This window comes from Mustela erminea, chromosome 10 (genome assembly GCF_009829155.1).
Source record: "Mustela erminea isolate mMusErm1 chromosome 10, mMusErm1.Pri, whole genome shotgun sequence".
NCBI lineage: Eukaryota > Metazoa > Chordata > Mammalia > Carnivora > Mustelidae > Mustela > Mustela erminea.
The window spans coordinates 10,725,428-10,744,322 of record NC_045623.1 but is presented as its reverse complement, the minus strand read 5'-3'; the positions used below and the strand labels follow the sequence as shown (position 1 = coordinate 10,744,322).

Below are 18,895 nucleotides of genomic sequence, written 5' to 3'. Positions count from 1 at the left end.
TCTAATATTAGTCTCACAGCAGACCCAGAGCCTCAGGAGATTCCAGAGTTCTTGTTCAGCACTCCTGGCATACACGGGCAGGACTTTCTCTAGACGGTCTTACTTTGTGTTTGCTGGACGATTTTTCTGTTTTCCGCCCCAGATTGAGGCGGGGACTGAGGTCAGGGACTGGATCTCCCTCTCACCCCATCCCCAGTGCCTGGCCTGGAGCATGGCATACAGTTGGCGCTCACAAGGGTACCGGTGAGTGGATCACCTGAGGTGACTGACTCAGGATAATCAAGGTTAGAGTATTGAAGCTCCCAACACACCCATCAGAAGGTTAGACTGTGTCTTCTCTGCGTGAAAGGGTAAATATAGCATACAGCTTGAAAAACTTCAGCGAAAGCCATCAAGCTTCACAGTTCCTGAATTTGACGGGTTCAGCCTCCATGTTCTGGGGTTGCCCGTGGGTGTGGGCTGGCTCGGGGAGGCGGGCCCTCCGTGTGTCCGAGTGCTGGCTTCGTGGCTTTTCCCGGTGACCTCTGCCTGTGGCTCTTCACACTCCCTGTCCTCTCCCCATCAGGATGACAACTGGGGGGAGACGACGACGGCCATCACAGGCACCTCAGAGCACAGCATATCGCAGGAGGACATTGCCAGGATCAGCAAGGACATGGAGGACAGCGTGGGGCTGGACTGCAGGCGCTACCTGGGCCTCACCGTGACCGCCGTCCTGGGACTTCTCGTGTTCCTCACTCCCATCGCCTTCATCCTGTTACCCCCCATCCTGTGGAGGGACGAGCTGGAGCCTTGTGGCACCATCTGCGAGGGACTCTTCATCTCCGTGGCATTCAAGCTCCTTATCCTGCTCATCGGGACCTGGGCGCTCTTCTTCCGCAAACAGAGGGCCGATGTGCCACGGGTGTTTGTGCTCCGTGCCCTCCTCTTGGTCCTCATCTTCCTGTTTGTGGTTTCCTATTGGCTGTTCTACGGGGTCCGCATCCTGGACTCGCGGGACCGGAACTACCAGGGCATTGTGCAGTACGCCGTGTCCCTGGTGGACGCCCTCCTCTTCATCCATTACCTGGCCATCGTCCTGCTGGAGCTCCGGCAGCTGCAGCCCATGTTCACGCTGCAGGTGGTCCGCTCCACCGACGGCGAGTCCCGTTTCTACAGCCTGGGACACCTGAGGTAAGGGGCCCGATCGAGGAGCAGAAAGGACTGCTGACTGCCGTCGTGCTGGCAGATAACACGAGAAGGGTGAGGATGGGTGCTGGGGGCCGGGACCAGGGTCTGAGACCCTTCTTCGGGTTTTGGGAGGAACTGGGGGAAGTGGGGGGGTTGTCCATGTCCGTTGACACTCCTGACTGCCAGGTGGGGTGACACCGTTGCTGGCTTCATCCACGGTTGCAGTCTTACTGGGCCAGCTCTCAAACTTGGCAGCTCCCAAAAGTGATGGAGAAGGGGCGCATTGTGATGGCTGCTGGCCTTGCCCCTGAAATTGGCCTATGAACAATGGACAGAGTAACCAGCCCCTCCAGTTTGCTCAAAATACTACATCTGGTTTACACCCTTGTCCTGCTGGGATTGTTCCTCCTCCCTGCCCCCCCCCAAACTCTTAGAGGTGTCTCGGTTTAGGCACTAAACTATATGGTCACCCTAGGGACCCCCAGTAAAGAATCAAGTGCAGGTGAGAGACCTCAAACTTGTGAGCACGGAGTGTTTTGGAAATGGATACACACGATAAAGTTAGAAGTATATTGAGATGTCATACTTTAAATCTATGCATGTCATGTATTTTGTGGTTAACTAAAAAAGGGATAATCGTATTTTATTTATTTTTATTTATATTAAGGTAAGCACTTTGTATAGACTGTCAGGTTTAGTCTTCATAGAACCCTTTGCTTTAGGTGTTACTCATCCCAACATTACAGATGAGGAAATGGAGGATTAGGGGATTTAAACAATTTTTAGAAAATAACGTGGCAGGCCTCGTTTAGGATTTACCCAATTGTCATGAAGCTGGGCTTCAGTTAATGACCCCATAATGGCATTTCTCACTTTGTGTTTCTCTAAAGGGTTGTTCTGTTTGTTTGGCCATTAATGTTATTTCCATTTTATTTTATTTGCTATTATAAGCACAAATCTTATGATCAGGATTGTTATTGTTCAGGATTCCTGGTGCACATGGGCAGGGCTTTCTCTAGGTAGTCTCTCTCTTTTTATTTATTGGATCAATTTTCTGTCTCTTTCCTGCCACAAATTGAGGTGGGGCCTGAGGTCAGGGGCTGGGTCTCCCTTTCACTGCATCCTCAGGGCTTGGCCTGGAGCATGGCATACAGTTGGTGCTCACATGGTTACCGGTGAGTGGGTTACCTAGGATGACTGGCTTTGCCATCTTGTTGGGCTCTCCTGCCTCCTCCGGTGACACACGCCGATGTGTGTAACCTTCTTGACCCACGGCGAGCACTTAGTTAATTATGGCCATTACGGCCTGTGATTGTGTACCTGGCAGAGCGGCCAAGACCAGCAAGGGCATCCTACTGAATATCAGAACAATGGGCTTTGTCATATTTTTGGCCTGGACACAGGAAGGTGGCCCGGCCCTGGTTTGGAGTTGGGTCACACTGCCAAACCATCTTTCATTCCTCTGGCTTAGCTTGTACCCCCCGAGGACTGGGTGGTTTAGCCCTGGAAGCGGCTGCTGTCCTGACGGGTCCTTGGAGGGAATCAGTGTCTGAGTCACAGGCCCGGAGCAGCAGAATCGTATGTCTCTGAGTCTTTTGCAGATGCCTGTGGGGCTCTGAGGGCGAGGAAGTCCCTGCTGCTTATTCATCTCTGCTTTCTTCCAACCGCCTCTACCCCCCACCCCGTTTTCGGTGGAGAATGACCAGCAGACTTGCATTAAAAATCAGCCACAGGTGGGACGCCTGGGTGGCTCATTTGGTTAAGCGGCTGCCTTCAGCTCAGGTCATGATCCCAGCATCCTGGGATCGAGTCCCGCATCGGGCTCCTTGCTCCGCAGGGAGTCTGCTTCTCCCTCTGCCACTCTGTCTGCCTGTGCTCACTCTCTCTCTCTCTGACAAATAAATAAATAAAATCTTTAAAAAAAAAAAAAATCAGCCACAAGGACACCTGGGTGGCTCAGTTGATAAGCATCTGCCTTTGGCTCAGGTCATGGCCCCAGAGTCCTTGGATCAAGTCCCACATCAGGTTCCCTGCTCAGTGGGAAGCCTGTTTCTCCCTCAGCTGGCTGCTCCCCCTGTTTGTGCGCGCGTGCTCTCTCTCTCCAAATAAATAAGTAAAATCTTACCCCAAAAAATCTGCCACATGCAGAGCCCAGCATTGAGGGTACCTGAGACACAATGCTGCCTGCCTTCACAGCTCTGTCTGGAACTCATGGGGTTTACTGTCCCTTGTTGAGAGACCAGTGCCCCGCTGTGTTTGGACAGTTGCCGGCACAGGCCCAGGTACCAGGGGTGGGCACATGGGAGGAGGAGGCAGTGGCAGCCGGAAGCAGTCAGTCCCAGGACAGGACAGGTTTTGCTCAAGCTGAAGGGGGTGGAGAGAAATCTAGCTCTGGTTACAGTAGAGACTAGTGATAGTTGGAGCTCTTCATGTAAGTGGCCAAGACGCTGGCTTCCGCCCTCATTGGTGCAAACCCCACCTGTGGGGTGGAAAAGGAAAGGGAGTTGTCTCCCCTTGGGTAATTCCAGTGACTCCCCCCTCCCCCCACAGCTCCCACTTGGCCCCTCCCTCCAAGACTGGATAGGAGCAGGGGTGGGGAGGGGATAAACAAAACAGCCCAGGGGCAGTACGCCTGTGCTGTGTTGAGAAACTTGGCAGCAGCCCTAGAGCCTCACCATGGCTCAGCTGAGGGGGGTTGGGGGGACACCTGGGTGGGAGGGCAGGGCCAGCAACACCGTGTGACCCACAGGCTTGCTGCACACCCTTCATGCCTGTCCTTGCCATGACCAACAACTGCTCAGCCCTAACTTGCTAACACTGGAGCCACCAACCCAGCCCCTGGGGAGACCCACGGGTGCCACTTTCCCGGCAGCCCTGGGTGGGGGTGGGGGGCACATGTCAAGGTTCTTGGCTTCTCTCCAGGACCCATTGTTCTCCTCCTTTCCCTGCCCTCAAGGAGGCCCCTTTGGTCCCTCGCATGGAGGGAGACCGTGTTGATGGGGTGGAGAGCTGGCCAGGGACAGAGAGGTGCCTTTGCTCTCAAATCGAGCCCTCCGCGTGTGTGAGCTGGAGCGGGCTTGGCATCTGTCCCTGCTGGCACTGTGTGGGCTCAGCCGCCTGCCGCTGCTTGGGCTAAATCTGGTCTGAACCCAGCGGTGGCTGCTGTAAGAGTCACGGGGCCAGAAATATAACTTCAGAACCCTTTTGCAGAGCGTGGAAACAGGCAGGAGGGATGGGGGAATCAGAAGAGACAGAGAGCGAGTCCGGGGATCAGAATAGCAAGTCGTCCTCAGCTGACTGGCAAGCCGTTCCCCTTCCCTTTCTGGAAAGCTTTCCCTTAGGTGCAGAGCGGTGGTGAGTGCTTTTGTGGGGGTGTTCTCAAAGATGATTTGATGGAATCGACTGAGCTATTTTTGAGGGTTGTCTAAAGAATGCCTGTTCTTCAGTTTCTTAAAGGAAAGATGCTTCTTGTTAGCTCTCATAAAAGGTACAGAGTCCCTGCTTGTTGGCACGAATGGAGTTATGGGCTTATTTAAAAACTTTCAGAAAAATGGAAGGTTATTGTAAGGTGAGATACTGTAAATAGATTAAGATACTTCTAACCTCTCTGCCCGGTGCCTGGGAGATGACAGAGGGCTTTTCAGTTGTTCCATGTCATTTACCGCTCCTGCCCTTCAGGGCGGGACAGGTGGTAGGGGGCGGCGGCCCTGTGAAGAGGAGAGCCCCAGCTGTGGCTTTGGGGACTGTATGCTTCCTCGGGGTCGCACCCCTCCCCTGTGCCTTGGGATAGTTGTGTTCATGCTCACAGCACTGCTTTCGGAACACTCGAATGAGCTCAGAAGCATGTTTGAGTTGTGTATCTTGGGCCAGGCTGGACCCTAGCTCTTTTGTTAAATACACGCTTCTGTTTAACTCCTAGCTTCAGGGTTGGAAAGGGGAGAATGCAGAGGGTTAGAGATGTCTGGCTTGCATCCTGCAGCCATTTCTTAGCCTGTTGCTTCCTTTGTTCAGTTAGCAAACACCAGGACCTTAAAACCACACAGCAGTAAGGGCGCCTGGGTGGCTCAATGGGTTAAGCCTCTGCCTTCAGCTCAGGTCATGATCTTAGGATCCTGGGATTGAGCCCCGCATGGGGCTCTCTGCTCAGCAGGGAGCCTGCTTCCCCCCACACCCACCCACCACCCCCCACCCCGCCCCAGCCTGCCTCTCTGCCTATTTGTGATCTCTATCAAATAAACAAAATCTTTACAAAAAAAAAAAAAAGAAAAGAAAAAAGAAATGACTCTTGGATTGCTTTTAAACATTGCAAGTTTATGATCATGCACGCTCATAGCATTGCTGTGTTGAAAGACACTGTTGTGGTTCCCCCACCCCACCCCTGCAACTCATAGGTGGAAATGAGAAACATGTTATTGGATAATGGCGGAAAGACCATTGTTTTTATAAGTGGCAAGGAACTTGGCTGAGCTGTATTGGTGTTCTAGTGTTCTGTGGCAGGTAAAATTTGTGAGTGAGGGATGGAATTGGATATCTGGCTGAGGTATTTATGTTTATTTTTTTAGAGAGAGGGAGCACGCGCATGTGGGCAGGTCTGGAGAGGAGGCAGAGGGAGAGAGAATCTTAAACGGGCCCTACATCTGGCATGAGCCCATCACAGGGCTCAGTCCCACAACCCTGAGATTATGACCTGAGCTGAAATCAAGAGCTGGATGCTTAACCAACTGAGCCACCCAGGCGCCCCATAGCTGAGGAATTTCTAAGCCAAGTGTTGAAGATGCACCCAATAAAAGACGGCAGCGTGGGTCCTCCATCACTGCTCATATAAAATGTGAGAGGAGGAGGCTGGGTTGCAGAAGGAATTCTGCAAACAGGAATCCATACTTGAAGATTTGGAAAATTCTCAGCCTATCCATAGTATAAACAATGATTAAGTGTATATTGAAGAGGACACCAAGGGTGTGGTCACACAGCTGTTTGACTATTTGTTAAGTTTGTTTGTTTGTTTGTTTGTTTAAGTAATCTCCACACCCATCGTGGGGCTCTTGTGAACTCATGACCTGGAGATCAAGAGTCCCACACTCCACTGCCTGAGCCAGCCAGGCGCCAACTCTTTGATTTAATCAGGATTTAACCTGCTATTCCAGCAGAAGCCAAGAATAAAGATGGGAAGGTGGGATCGTACCAGTGCAGCACCACTAGCACCTGAGACTAAAGGAAACAGAAGAGTGGGTTGGGGGTGGGGGCGGGGGAGGGGGGGTTGATGGAAGGAAGGCTGCGAACATGCAGTATCCTTCAAGGAAAGCGAAGAATGACCCCAAAGGTGATCCAGAGATCATTAGGGCACCCCTCCCACCGCAGGCCCAGGGGTCAGGGTGCTTCCTCACTGGCTTCATAGGATGGGCCCCCCACCGTGGTGGGCCAGGTGGCCATTGCTGAGAGTGCCTGGACAGGGCCACCCCCAGAGCCCCGAGGACACAGCATTGAATCAAAGAGGATTATCCTGAAGATCAAGATCTTAAGATCTAATGGGATTGGCCCTGCTAGGTTTTGGGCTTATTTGGGACCCATCACCCCTTTCCTTCCAGGTTCTCCCTTTTGGAACGGGAATGCCTATCCTCCTATGCCTGTCTCGTGACTATATTGGAAGCACATAAGTTATCTGGTAACACAGGTTCACAGCTGGAGAGGGACCTTACCTCGGTATGGGTTTTACTGTGAGTCTTGGCACTTAGGTGAGACCTTGCACTTTGAGCTGGTGCCTGAATGAGTCAGGACCTGTCAGGGCTATTAGGATGGAATTGGTTTATTTTGCACAGGAGAAGGACATGAATTTTAGGGGTCAGGGATGAAATATTACAGACTGAATTGTGACCATCCAAAATCTATAGGTTGAAGCTCTAAACCCCATGTGTTTGGAGATGGGGTATCTGAGGAAGTAATTATGTACGGTTCAGTGAGGTCATAGATCTGCTAAAATATGTGTCCTTATGAGACAGAGGGAGAGAGTATGTGTAAACTCTACTCTCTCCCTCTCTCCCTCTGCCCATGAACCAAGGAAAGGCCACGTGTGGATATCACAAGAAGGTCGTCATCTGCAAGCCAGCCACAGGGCTCTCCCCAGAAATGGAATCAGCGAAACCTTAATCTTAGACTTCTAGGCTTCAGAACTGGAAGAAAATAAGTTTCTGTTGTTTCAGCCACTCAGTTTGTGGTATTTTGTGATGGCAGCCCAAGCTAAGACAGGGGCAGTATACACGGGTGACCCTTGACCCCAGAGCCCCAGGAAAGCGTGGGATCAGTGGGCACAGTTCAACCCTGATGAAACGGAGCTCATATTATCCTTCTCTGGCTCACGCCTGCGTCCTCCCAGCTTGAGTGGGAGCCCCTCTTCTCTAGAATGTACTTCGGTTTTCTGGTTAGAAGTGAGAAAGGGAGCATCTCCAGGGGAGATTAAGGTTAATCCAGTAATTCCAGGGTAAGTCCAGCTCCCCTTGAAATCTTATGTCTGTGATTCTGGGTCAAGTGATACCCACCCAAGTCAGTGATGACCAGTGAGATCGGACTGTCGCGCTGGGCTGTGGGCCCTCCCTCCCACGTTGAAGACCAGCAGCCACGGTTTGGGGAGGACCCAGCACCATCAGCTGTGAAGTGGGGCGGTGTTTTTAAATGACCGCCAGAGGTTTGGGTTCATGTCACTTACGATCATGGTCTCATACACAATTTCACTTTTAGAAACGCCTGTTTTGTTTAACTGCTTTTCAGTAAAGATGTATGACGGTCTTCACTCCTACCCCCTCCAAACACAAGGGCTAAAAAAAAAAAAAAAAAAAAAAAAAAGAGCAGAGGAGGGTAGAGTGGAAAGGTTTCTGCTCAGATCAGCTTTGCTGTGGGAGAACCTTGAGGGCGGGCACAGAGCTGCCGTTTGTGGTTTGGCCGCAAGGTGCCTGTTCAAAGTGGCTGTAATGAGAGCAGAAGGTGCTGGACACTGCAGCCCTGTGTGTTTGCACAGCTGCCTCCTGGCAGCCGCTGCAGCTGGGAAGGCTTCCCTCGAATGCTGTCTGCCCAGAAGGCTCGCTCCAAGGCCCAGAGGAGCCACCCCTCGAAGAGCTCAGCCACTGACGGCCAGAGAGCCGGGGCCAGAGAGCCGGGGCCACAGGTGGCTGGGCCGTGGATCCCATACCCTGGAGAGTGTGCTGTTGCTTTTCCCGCAGGACTCCCACTACAGACAGGGCCTGGCATCCTGCGTGTCTCCCCGAGGACTGATGGGTGGGATCTGATGTAGTGTGTGACTAGCTCTGCTAATCCTCAAGAATGCCAATGGACGGGGGTCTGCTGTCCCTGTCCTGCTCTGCTCTGTGCCCATTCTGGCTCAGTCCCTGCCAAGAGAGGTCCAGTTGCCCAGGCTGGCTGCCCTCAGACTCCAGACTCTTCATGCCGTGCTTCTGTGGTTCTCCCCAAAACCAGAAGTCCTGCCGGTGAGAAATGTGAGGCCAGATGAGAGAATGCCAGGCCAGCATCCGGGGTGGGTCTGGAGGAACCTTAGTTCCTGTCTCAATCTCGGTCTTCGAGAGCCCTCAGCAGCCACTTGTCTTTGATGTTTATCTGGTGTGATTCAGCACAGTCACTGGAACCATCGAGAAAGTTGCATTTCCATCCCAGGCGGGGCAGGTGCAGCCCGAACTGGATGGTGCAGGGAGGTGGCTGCGCAGTGGGGTCTGGGCCCTGGCCTGGAAGCGTGGCTGTGGGCTCTCCAGGTGGACCGTGGCAATAGCCAAACCTGTCACTCACAGGGAGCATTTCTCACGTCTGGCAGCATCTCTGCTGTGGCAAAGGCAGTCAGGTGGACAGTTGGCCATGATGGGATCAGCTGCTCAAAGGAGGCTGCCTCGGGGTGGACACCACACGTAGAACTTCCCGATGGATGGAGGCATTTCAGGCAGAAAGTATGACATGTGGGACAGCTTTCTGTTGTTTAGTCCCTGAAACCACCAGGCCGGTGCTTCTAGCCATTACTCCTTCTCAGCCTCACGGACTCCCCAGGCAAGACAGAGTGGGTCTCCTCTGGACATGTTCTCAGTGTGGTCTGACTGACCTTAGAGGGCATTTTCCAGTGTTATCCTTCATCAGGGACAATAAAGTGCAGAGGGAGGTGCTCTAGAGCTCCCCAGATGGTGCTTTCGAGCCCATTCCACGGTGACCAACTCCTGTTGACTCTACCTCCTCTGAGCTGTCAGAGCCGATATTCCCAGCTTCTGGTCTCTCTCCTGGTGGGGAAGCCATGCAGGGCTTGTCTGCAGCCCCGTATTCAGTGCCCAGGCCAGGGCCACTTGGCAGCCTATGAATATGGGTTCAGAGAACTAGGTTACACTGCAGTGACCACTCCACGGAGCTGGGGAGCCTGCAGGCCGGGGCCCCCCTGGGAATCCATGCGGCCTAGAGAAGGGGCTCCACAGGCCATCCTTGCAGGACAGGGCCCCATCTCTGTGTCTTCTGTCAGTCTGCCTCATGTCCCCAGATTTCAAGCACCGGTCTATGTCCCTCTTGGCCTATTGTGACAGAGTCCCCCAAAATCTAGCCTCCCAGGTCTTTGTGCCATCTAATCCAGCTCTGTCAGTAGACACAAGCCATGCTTCATTTTTGCCCCTCCCTGCCCTCAAGTTCCAAGGTGCTCATTGCCTGTTATCTGTGTGGGACTCGTGGAATCCACATCCCCAAAGGCAGTTACAAGAGAAACATTTTAATTAAAAGGTAGGAGGTCCCGGAGATGCAAAACGTGTGTGCTGGCCTCCCAGCAGAGGCGGCAGTGGCGTTTGGGGGTGAATTATACTCGCGTCTCTGAGACTCACATGAACATTGCTGCAAATTGTCCCAACTCCTGGTCACCCTGAAGTCACTTGATCTCTCCGTCCAGGGGCCAGTGAAGCTCACACATCCATGTGGCAGTCTTGCTGTCTCTTCCAGGGAGAGGTCAGTCAGATAAAACTTGGCCCATCAGCTGGCTTGCCTGCATTGGGAGTTTTCGTAAAATGCTGAAACTTTTAGAGTTTTCTCGAAGACCCTGGCTTCGGGCCTAAAATGCAGTCCAAGGAGCAGGCACACCTTGAAGAGTAGGAGAGGAGGAAGCCTTGGCACCGGCAGCCTTTACTGTTGCCATCCTTTGGGTCTTCCCGGCCTGCTCGCCCTCTCTCCCACCCACGCGCTCTCTGTCTGTCCCGCCCTCCTCACCTGCTCTCCTTTGCCAGCCTCTCAGCCTCCTTCCCCTTGACCTGCCTCCATCCTTCTTGCCCTAAATACACGTGTGTTCGTTTCCTAAAGCTGCTGTAGCAGAGGATACCACACTAGGCGGCTTAAAACAGTGGTCTCTCAGGCACCTGGGTAACGTCTGTTTTTGGCTTGGGTCATGATCCCAGAGTCCCAGAATCAAGCCCCGTGTCAGGCTCCCTGCTCAGCGGGGGTCATGCCTCTCTTTCTGCCCCTTCTCCGACTCATTCTCTCAATTGCTCTCTCTGTCTCTCTCTCAAATAAATGTTTAAAACAAGTAAAAACAAAACCAGTGTTCACTCTCAGTTTTGGAAGCTAGGAGTCTACAATCTCGATAGTGGCAGGACCATGTGCCCTCTGGAGCGTGTAGGGAAGAATCCTGCCTTGTCCTTCTAGCTTCTGATGGTGGCCGGCCATCCTCGGCTCTCCTTGGTTTTGCGGCCACATTGCTATGATCTGTGCTCTGTCGCCACATGGAGTTCTTGCCTGTGTCTCCTTTTCTTAGTAGACACCAGCATGGCCTTTGCTTAGCACACTCACGTCTGTGAAGATCCTTTTCTGCGGTTGTGGGTATGCACGTGGATTGGGGGACATGCTCTTCACCCCACTATAGTAGGTTCTCACAGCTGCTTTGTGACTCAACAATGCGGCCCTGTCACTCTTACAGAAGGTATTGAGGAGGATGGTTTTACACCAGCCTGCTTCTGCCCGCATTGCTTCCTCTGCCTGGAAGTGGCTTTACAGTCCATGTCCACATGGTGTGGCCATCATTCATCATTTAAGACTTAACTGGAAAATTCAGCTTCACCTCCTCAGCAGATCTTCCCCCTGAAGCCCCCATCCCGGTCACATGTTCTGTCCCAACCCAGTGGGGGTGGGGGATCATCACACCAATGGGACCTTACGCCTCTCAAGGTTCTCTTCACATTTATATCCAGGTCCTTGGGATTTAGCTGGAGTTCTTAATTCATACTGGCCTGTGAATGGTGTTGGAGAGACTGGTGGTTAAGATTTTTGGGTGTCAGCATCCCTCGGTGCCTCACAAGGTAATGAGTACTTGCCCCGAAAGCAGGCCTTTGCAGATTTTACTGTGACTAGAGCTCTGTCTCTTCAGTACTTTCCTGTCAGCACACACTGAGGTGATCAGCTTCATGGTAGCTGGCATTTATGTGGGGTGTTGACGTGTAAGAGATGCTTCCACGTTTTTCATGCATAAAGAAAGCTGTTTTTGGTTGGCAGAGCCAAAGAGGGCAAATGAATATTAGAAAAGATGTGGCTAAAGCCAGAATGAGGCTTCCCCATCCGGCCCTGTCACAGAGAGAGATAGCCTTTCTCGCTGCCCTGGGAGACAGTAAAGGCTGTGAAGTATGAGGGTCTCAGACTGCCTGAGCTCTGAACCATGAATGTTTTTGTTTTAATAGCATGTATTTTTTTAAAGATTTTATTTATTTATTTGTGAGAGAGAGAAAGAGTAGGGAGAGGTGCAGAGGGAGAGGGACAAACAGACTCTTGCACTGAGCTCAGGTCCCAGCACGGGGCTCGATCTCAGGACCCTGAGATCATGACCGGAGCCAAAATCAAGAGTTGGCTGCTTAACCAACTGAGCCACCCAGGCGCCCCTTAATAGCGTGTGTTAATTGTGGAGGCTACAACCAAATCCAGGGAAAGGTGGATGAAATAGGTAACTCCTTATGTGTGCGTGTGCATATGCATGTGTGTGCAGGCGTGTATTTTGTGCACACATGTCCACATGCTTTTATAGGCCTTCGTGTTCTTCTGTGCACAGTAAGAGAGTTAAAGGGGGGAGGTAAATGGCCACAATTGTTTCCCTCAAGTATTTGGTGAGCCTTCACAAGAAAGGGGGCTTGGGGTCCAGAAGGAAGCTGTGGGTGGACCACTGGCTAGAACTTTTGAGAAGGGTCATCCCAAGGCCAAGTGAGAGTGAATTTTTTTTTTTTTTTTTTTTTTTTTCACGAGAGGCTGGCGGCTGTCTGGGCTGTTGTCAAGGGAGTCAGTACATGGATTGGGAGTTTGGCCTATCTGGACCCTGATTTCTTTGCTTCTTGTGTCTCCTCCTGGGTGAGAACTAAGGTTCTCTTCGTTCTCTGAAGAGTAAAAGTTTGTGATTCCGTGTAAGTGGAGCTGAGGTCATGCTTTTATGCCCAGAGACTGTAGGAATAATCTAGCCGCCAGCAGCCTCTTCTTTTGCTGCCAAATGACCGTTTGTAGTTGCCTGATGCCCTGTAGTTTATAAACACGTTCCCTGGCATGATTCTGTTGGCTCTCCCCGACATCCACACACAGCAGTCGGTGCCCTCCATCCATCACGGACCAAGAAACAGGCCCAGAGCGGGCAATGACTTCTTCGGGGCTATACGGGAGCAGGAGCGGATCTGGGATCTTGGCCTTCTGAGTCTGAGGCTGGCCTGTTTATACCAAGCCTGCTGAGAGTGGTCAGGAAGCACTGCATAGAAACAGAGAGCGTAGGGTTGATTCACTAAGAAAGCAGTGCAGAGGGCATCTGCCCTGGCTCATTTCCCGTGGCAGTGCCCTCACGGTGGGCGCTGAGTTGAGGGGATAGAGCAGGAACACTTGGGGACAGAGGGCCTCCCCAGCATACCTGGAGGTGTACGCTTGTCATGCTTCCATACAGGAGCCATTTGCTTTGGGCCAGGTGCTTGGGAATACCGTATCTCATTTAATCTTTAACACACACCTTTAAAACATTCCCTCCTTGGGAGCAAGAAAGTAGAAGTGGACTCCCAAGTCTCCGGGACTTTTCCCAACCTCAATGCCAACTGACCTTGAAGCCTCGGAAAGTCATAGAATCTAGATTTGCCCCGGTTGATATTTTGGCTCTGGAATTCACTGCCCCAGCTGACACCAGGCTCTGGCCAGCGCCTGGCGTATTTGGCTTTTGCTGTCTATCTCTGGAACTTCTGACCCGCTACCCACACCAGCCCCAGTCATTTCGTTGACCTTTCAGTGATACATTTTATAGAGTTGAGCGTCTTGGAGCCAGCTTAGTTTTATAGCAGGGCTTTCAGTATTGTTCTTCCCATCCTACAGACATAGAATCAGAGGTTTGGAGAACAGAATTATAATGTATTCAAGTTCAAAGAATAAATGGTAGAGGCAAGAGTCTTGCTGTCTGGGGCAATTCTGTCAGGCAAAGCTGTCTGGTGCCATTCGCTCTGTGCATACTTCCTCCCACAACAGACATGCACGGGACTGCAGGAAGCGTGGACACAGGGGATACTCTTTCGGTTTTGGCTTTGGTTTTCAGAATTCCTCTTTCAAAAACATGTCTTTCAGGTTTTTATGAACTCAAATGTGAACTCCGTTTGGAGGTGCTTCTCTCGGCTGCAGCGCGAGCAAGAGCCCCTCGTCTCCGTTGCCGTGGTGGCCGTGTGACCGTTGTCAACAACACTGGAAATGTTTTCCTGGTTGATAAGAGACAAAAGGCCACAACCCTTCTCATTCCACCGTTTTTGTCCTAAAAAGAGACTAGGCCACTCGGGCAGTGTGGTCGGTGATGAGTCTCACACTGAAATGTGGCTGTTGAACTGCCACAACTCTGTGCTGATCTATGGCCAGCCTATCTTGTGCACAAGTTCAAGTTGGGATCAGCCTGGGCCGGGCAGAGTTGAGGGGCTTGCTTTCACACGGGCAGTAACATTAGCTTCTTCTGACACTAGATATTGCCTCACGCGGTTGTCTTACATGTGCACGTCTTTCTGCACAAAGTCCTGTCACAGCCCCGCGTATCACCATACTGGCTTCCGCAGCTGTTTGTGGTCTGGGAAGGGGTATGTCCCGGGACAGGGAGATGGGAGGGTGGGCTGGAACACGGTATTAATTGAGCTCAGCATTCTCTGTCTTGGGAGAGTGCTCCTTGCCGTGGGGTTTTGGTGGGGCCACGTCTATAATCTGTACATCAGGCTCCACCTGCCTATTATATGGGGTTTCTGTATAAGGATGGTTTAGTCAGATTACTGTTTCTCGAAATCGGATGGTGATAAGAGAGGTGGCAGGTTTCTCACCAACTTGCTTTTTCTTGCCTCCCTCCTTCCCCAGAGATGATCTGGTCTGGAGACTAGGACTAGTTAAAGGATTTGCTTTTCCCCATCCCTGAGGCCCCTTTTGCCTTGGAAACCTCATGGTTTTTAGGAAAGACATGCTTAGGACTAATCCTACACATGTTGGAATTCTAGGGTTTCCTACATGAACAAGTTGAGCCAGTGAGTATACTTGGGGGAAGTTGTAGGAAGTGTCCCTTGTGCACGGGGCCTTGCCTTAGAGAGAGAATAACATGCTTGAAGACCTCTCAAGTCCTGTGTGGGGGCTGTTGGTGCTGTGCATTTAGGGGGCCAGAGAGTTAGAAAAGGCTTCCCCAAAGAAATCGGGCCTGCTTTGGCCTTGGAAGACACCGCATTTGGAAGGTGGCGAAGAACAGAGGCAGGAAGATACTGAACCTTGACATTGGCCGAGAAGAAGGGTGCTCCTGCATGCTGGCATTGTGAGCCATGGCTGAGGCCAATGCTGGGTGCCTGGCAGACTGTCCCTTCAGTGGGTGCTGAATTGCTCTTTTACTGAAGAGCCAAATGATACATTAGTAGCAAGTTCCTTGGAACTGCAGTCAGGTATCTGACAAACTCAGTCAATTCACAGCATGAATCAGGATCCAGAACAGAAATGAAAAAGACCTTCGGCCTTGGACTGACACAGACCACAGACTCCCATGCCACAGCGGGGATCACTTAGCTGGAGCAGAGTTCCTCACTTGGGTCTCTCAAAGCCCTTTTCCCTGTTTATACCCAAGCTGAGGGTATATGAGAATGGAAAGATGATGGCCCGAGGCAGGTAGATTGACGGCCTCTGGGAAGGACTCTGATCGCCATAGTCAGGGAATATGGAAAGGATGTGAAGAAACAGCTGAGTGCTCATACTGCCCTGCGTCGTGGGGTGTGGGAACAGGTGGCCTCTGTCTCCTGTGGGGGCTGACATCTTTGCTGGGCTGCCTGTGTCGCACAGCTCATGATTAAAGTGTGAACATTCATCCTGAGTCACCAGCAAGGCTTTTTCATGTATAGCTTCCTCTCTTTAAAAACATGAAAAAAGGCATATTGGATTTTAATCCAAATTTCACAACCATATATATATATATATATATATTTTAAGTTGGGTACTTCAGTTATGCATTGTTTTCTGTTGCATGAAGCTTCTCATACCTTGACATTGCTAAATCTGTTGGGTGTTGTGCAGTTTCCCATAGGTTAGGGTGTGCAGCCCTCTTAGATGCATTTCTAAACTTCCCGGGAGAGTCCCTCAGCTCCTGCGTTCACTTGTCAGCCCAAGGGGCTGGCCGGGTCCATGGCTGCTTCTGGAAAATTCTGATGCATCTGTGGAGATGACAGTGCTGGAGGAAGGGAGCACTGCCTGACTTTTCACCCCTGTTCAGTTCCCCCGAGCGAAGGTTCTTGAAGGCTGTGAGACCTGCACACATAACATCAGCAGCTCTTGCCCCATCCTGGAGCATTCCCTGGTCCCACTGGGGCTTTGGCACGGCTGGGCTTTGAGGGGTTCCTCAGACTTGCCCCAGTGTGGAGAGCATCTGCCTGCAGCCCTGTCCTGGAAGGGGGCAGGGTGTGGGGTGTGCACCCTTACAAGGGAAGGCCTGCCAGAGCCAGGCATGGACAGAAACCCCTTCTCCGGGCAGCGCATTGTCTGTGGTTTGGGGGAGGAGAGGTTGGGAAATAGAGCCACCAGGCTCCCCTCCAGCTTTCTCTCAGCCGCCTAGCAGGCCCTGGCTGGGCTAGTAGGCTCCCCTGGACTCCTCTTTGTGGCCTGGCTGAACAGAAGAGCCAAACCCAGCAACCACAAGAGGGTTTGCTTTGAAGATGGGCCTGAGAATAACCTCTGAGTGGCCTTTCAATTTTTCAAATTTTGATCAGGGCGATAATTCTCTGCTGGAATCCAGGAGCCGAGAGAGGTTTTCATGTCCGTGTGGGGATGTGGGAGGAAATATGTGCACCCCAGCATGTCTGTTGTGCATAAACGGGGACATTTCAGTGAGGAGGGGCGTCTTATCTCACTAGGCCCAGAGCCTCCAGAGATGCACGGGGCAGGAGGTGGGATGGTGCCTACGAGGGCAAGTTTTTTTGAGTGTGCACGTGTCCCCAGGCCCTGGAGAGTCTCTGGAGGGAAGGGGGTGGTGGAGAAGAAATGCTCGCCCCACTCTGGAAATTACCAGAGTCAGAGGTCAAGGAGGAGATGGGGTAGTGCTAAGCTGAAAGCCACAGGGCAGACTTGCATGGGAACAGAAGGGACTTTGCCACAAAACCTCAACTCAGGGACCACTTCTTTGCTCAGGGGGGCTGCTCTGGCACCCTCCCGAGTCTGGGTGTTCTGAAGCTCTTCTCTCTGCTACCCCAGCGCACGTGCATTCCAGTTAGCTCCCTCGGGTTTAGGGTCTCTGCCAGGCTAAGGAGCCGCTCCTTGCATCGTATCTTTGCACTCCCAGGGCTGGGCAGATGGGGGCGCTCCACTGTGGCCGCAACAATGAGCCGCTAAATGATGAGGGCTTTCAAAATGTGGGTTTGCCCTCAGGACTCTTCTACTTCCCTTATACAGGGTGAGTCTCGCCAGATCCCCAGCACCCCCACCCGCCCCCCACCACCACCTCCCCTCATGAGTGTACGTATCAGGGTTGATACTAAGCATCTGAGCCCTGATCATGGATGGAGGGACTGTCGGGATGTAAGTGAGAAAGCTTTGCCGTGACTCTGCTCTCAAGGAGATTAGCTGATTGACTTCTAGATTGTTGCTGGACTCCATGCTAAACCAGGGGAGCTGAGTGGTGGGTTGACAGAGCGTCCTGCTGTTAGTTTAGACCCTGTATGGTCTCAGTGTGATGTGAGAATCCCTGAGCCACGTGGAGAGTTCTGGCAGTCATCCAGGCACAGAAGGCAGCCCTGTCCTGGCGCCCGGGCTGTTGTAAGTAATCTTTGTCACCGCACCCACCTAGCGAGGCCTGGGAGGGAGAATATCAAGGACAAGATACAAAGAAAATTTGTGGAGCTGGTGTGGGTACGTCCACTGCCCCACAGAAGCCACACATTGCAGGGGAAGAACACAGGCTAGAGCCTTGCGATTCCAGATTAGAGTTCCAGCTCTTCCATTTGGTATGCATGCCGTGTGCCGGTCAGAGATTTTCGAACCTCGGTCTTCTTACTGTGAATGATTGTGGAAGTCAGACAAGACGGTACATGAAAACCCATGCCTCATGAGTACAGGTTTCTCTTTGAAGTGGTGAGTGGCATGCATCCACGACCAAGAGCAAGTTCTTTAGCCACCAGTCGGGAGTATGGGCACCTTCCCTTTCCACCCTCCCACCTGTCGGTATTACCTCCTCTCTGCTTCTCTGCTGCTGTCCGAGGGGCCAAACAGGTGACAGAGGAGAGGTTGCAGGACATTAGAGCAGAGGGTCCTCTCTGTACACCCCTGGCGTCCAAGGGACAAGAAAGATCGAAGTCTCAGCTGAGGACTGGGAAGGGGGTCTTGCTTCCTTTCAAAGAGTGAGTTCCAGCTGGCCTGGGGCAGAGAGGACAGAACTCAGAGGAGGGATCAGGATTCATTAATGTCTGCAGCCAGCTTCCTTCATGTGTTTTCTGCCCTGTGTGCTTGTAGTTAGTTCTGATCCATGGAGAAACGAAATCCCAGCCTTCCTTACAGCAGGGGTCATGAGGCCTATGGGGAGACCCTGCCCTGGAACCTGAGAATCTGAATCTACACTTTGTTCTTTCACCCATTAGCCTTGCCACCGCCTCTAATTCTCTCGACCATTTGGGGATCCTCAGTTTCCTCTTTTGTAAACTTGGAAAATAGGAAAGTTCTGTGCGGCCTAAACCTGATTCCTTTCTCAACTATTAGCCAGATGGGATATGGCTCATGACGTATCCTGGGAGAAGGCCAAGAAGCCACTTGATGACTGAACTCAGTCTCACCTTGAAGTTCTCATCCTGGAGACAAATGGTGTGGTAAAATGTAGGGCCCTGCCATTATGAGAGGCTGCCCATGGTACTCTGCTGTTCTATCTGACTCCAAAAGAGGATTTTTATTTTATTTATTTATTTATTTATTTATTTATTGGTCACTTAGAACCTGCTTCTTCAATGAAAAAGCATTGCATTAATTTTGCCCTCTTTTCTCAGTATCCAGCGAGCAGCATTGGTGGTTCTGGAAAATTACTATAAAGATTTCACCATCTATAACCCCAATCTCCTAACAGCCTCCAAATTCCGGGCAGCCAAGCACATGGCCGGGCTGAAAGTCTACAATGTAGATGGTACGTGCCTTGAAATGGTGTCTGAGGTTGGTGGGTGCGGGGCGCACAGTTCGGACAACTCTTAAGCTTAAACTCTGGTCCGTTTGGTTCTTCTTCCCCTCGGTGTCTGTCTCTATC

General features: G+C 51.8%; 1 protein-coding gene across 2 annotated transcripts in view; it reads left to right on the top strand.

Moving 5' to 3' along the window:
- The window catches only part of VANGL1 (VANGL planar cell polarity protein 1), a 48,463-nt gene that overhangs the window by 19,856 nt on the left and 9,712 nt on the right, over positions 1-18,895 (top strand). For both annotated transcript variants that reach the window (XM_032361733.1, XM_032361734.1), the window contains 2 exons: positions 566-1,173; positions 18,645-18,778. In XM_032361733.1, the coding sequence (XP_032217624.1) occupies positions 566-1,173; positions 18,645-18,778 (742 nt within the window). The remainder of the gene's footprint in view (positions 1-565; positions 1,174-18,644; positions 18,779-18,895) is intronic.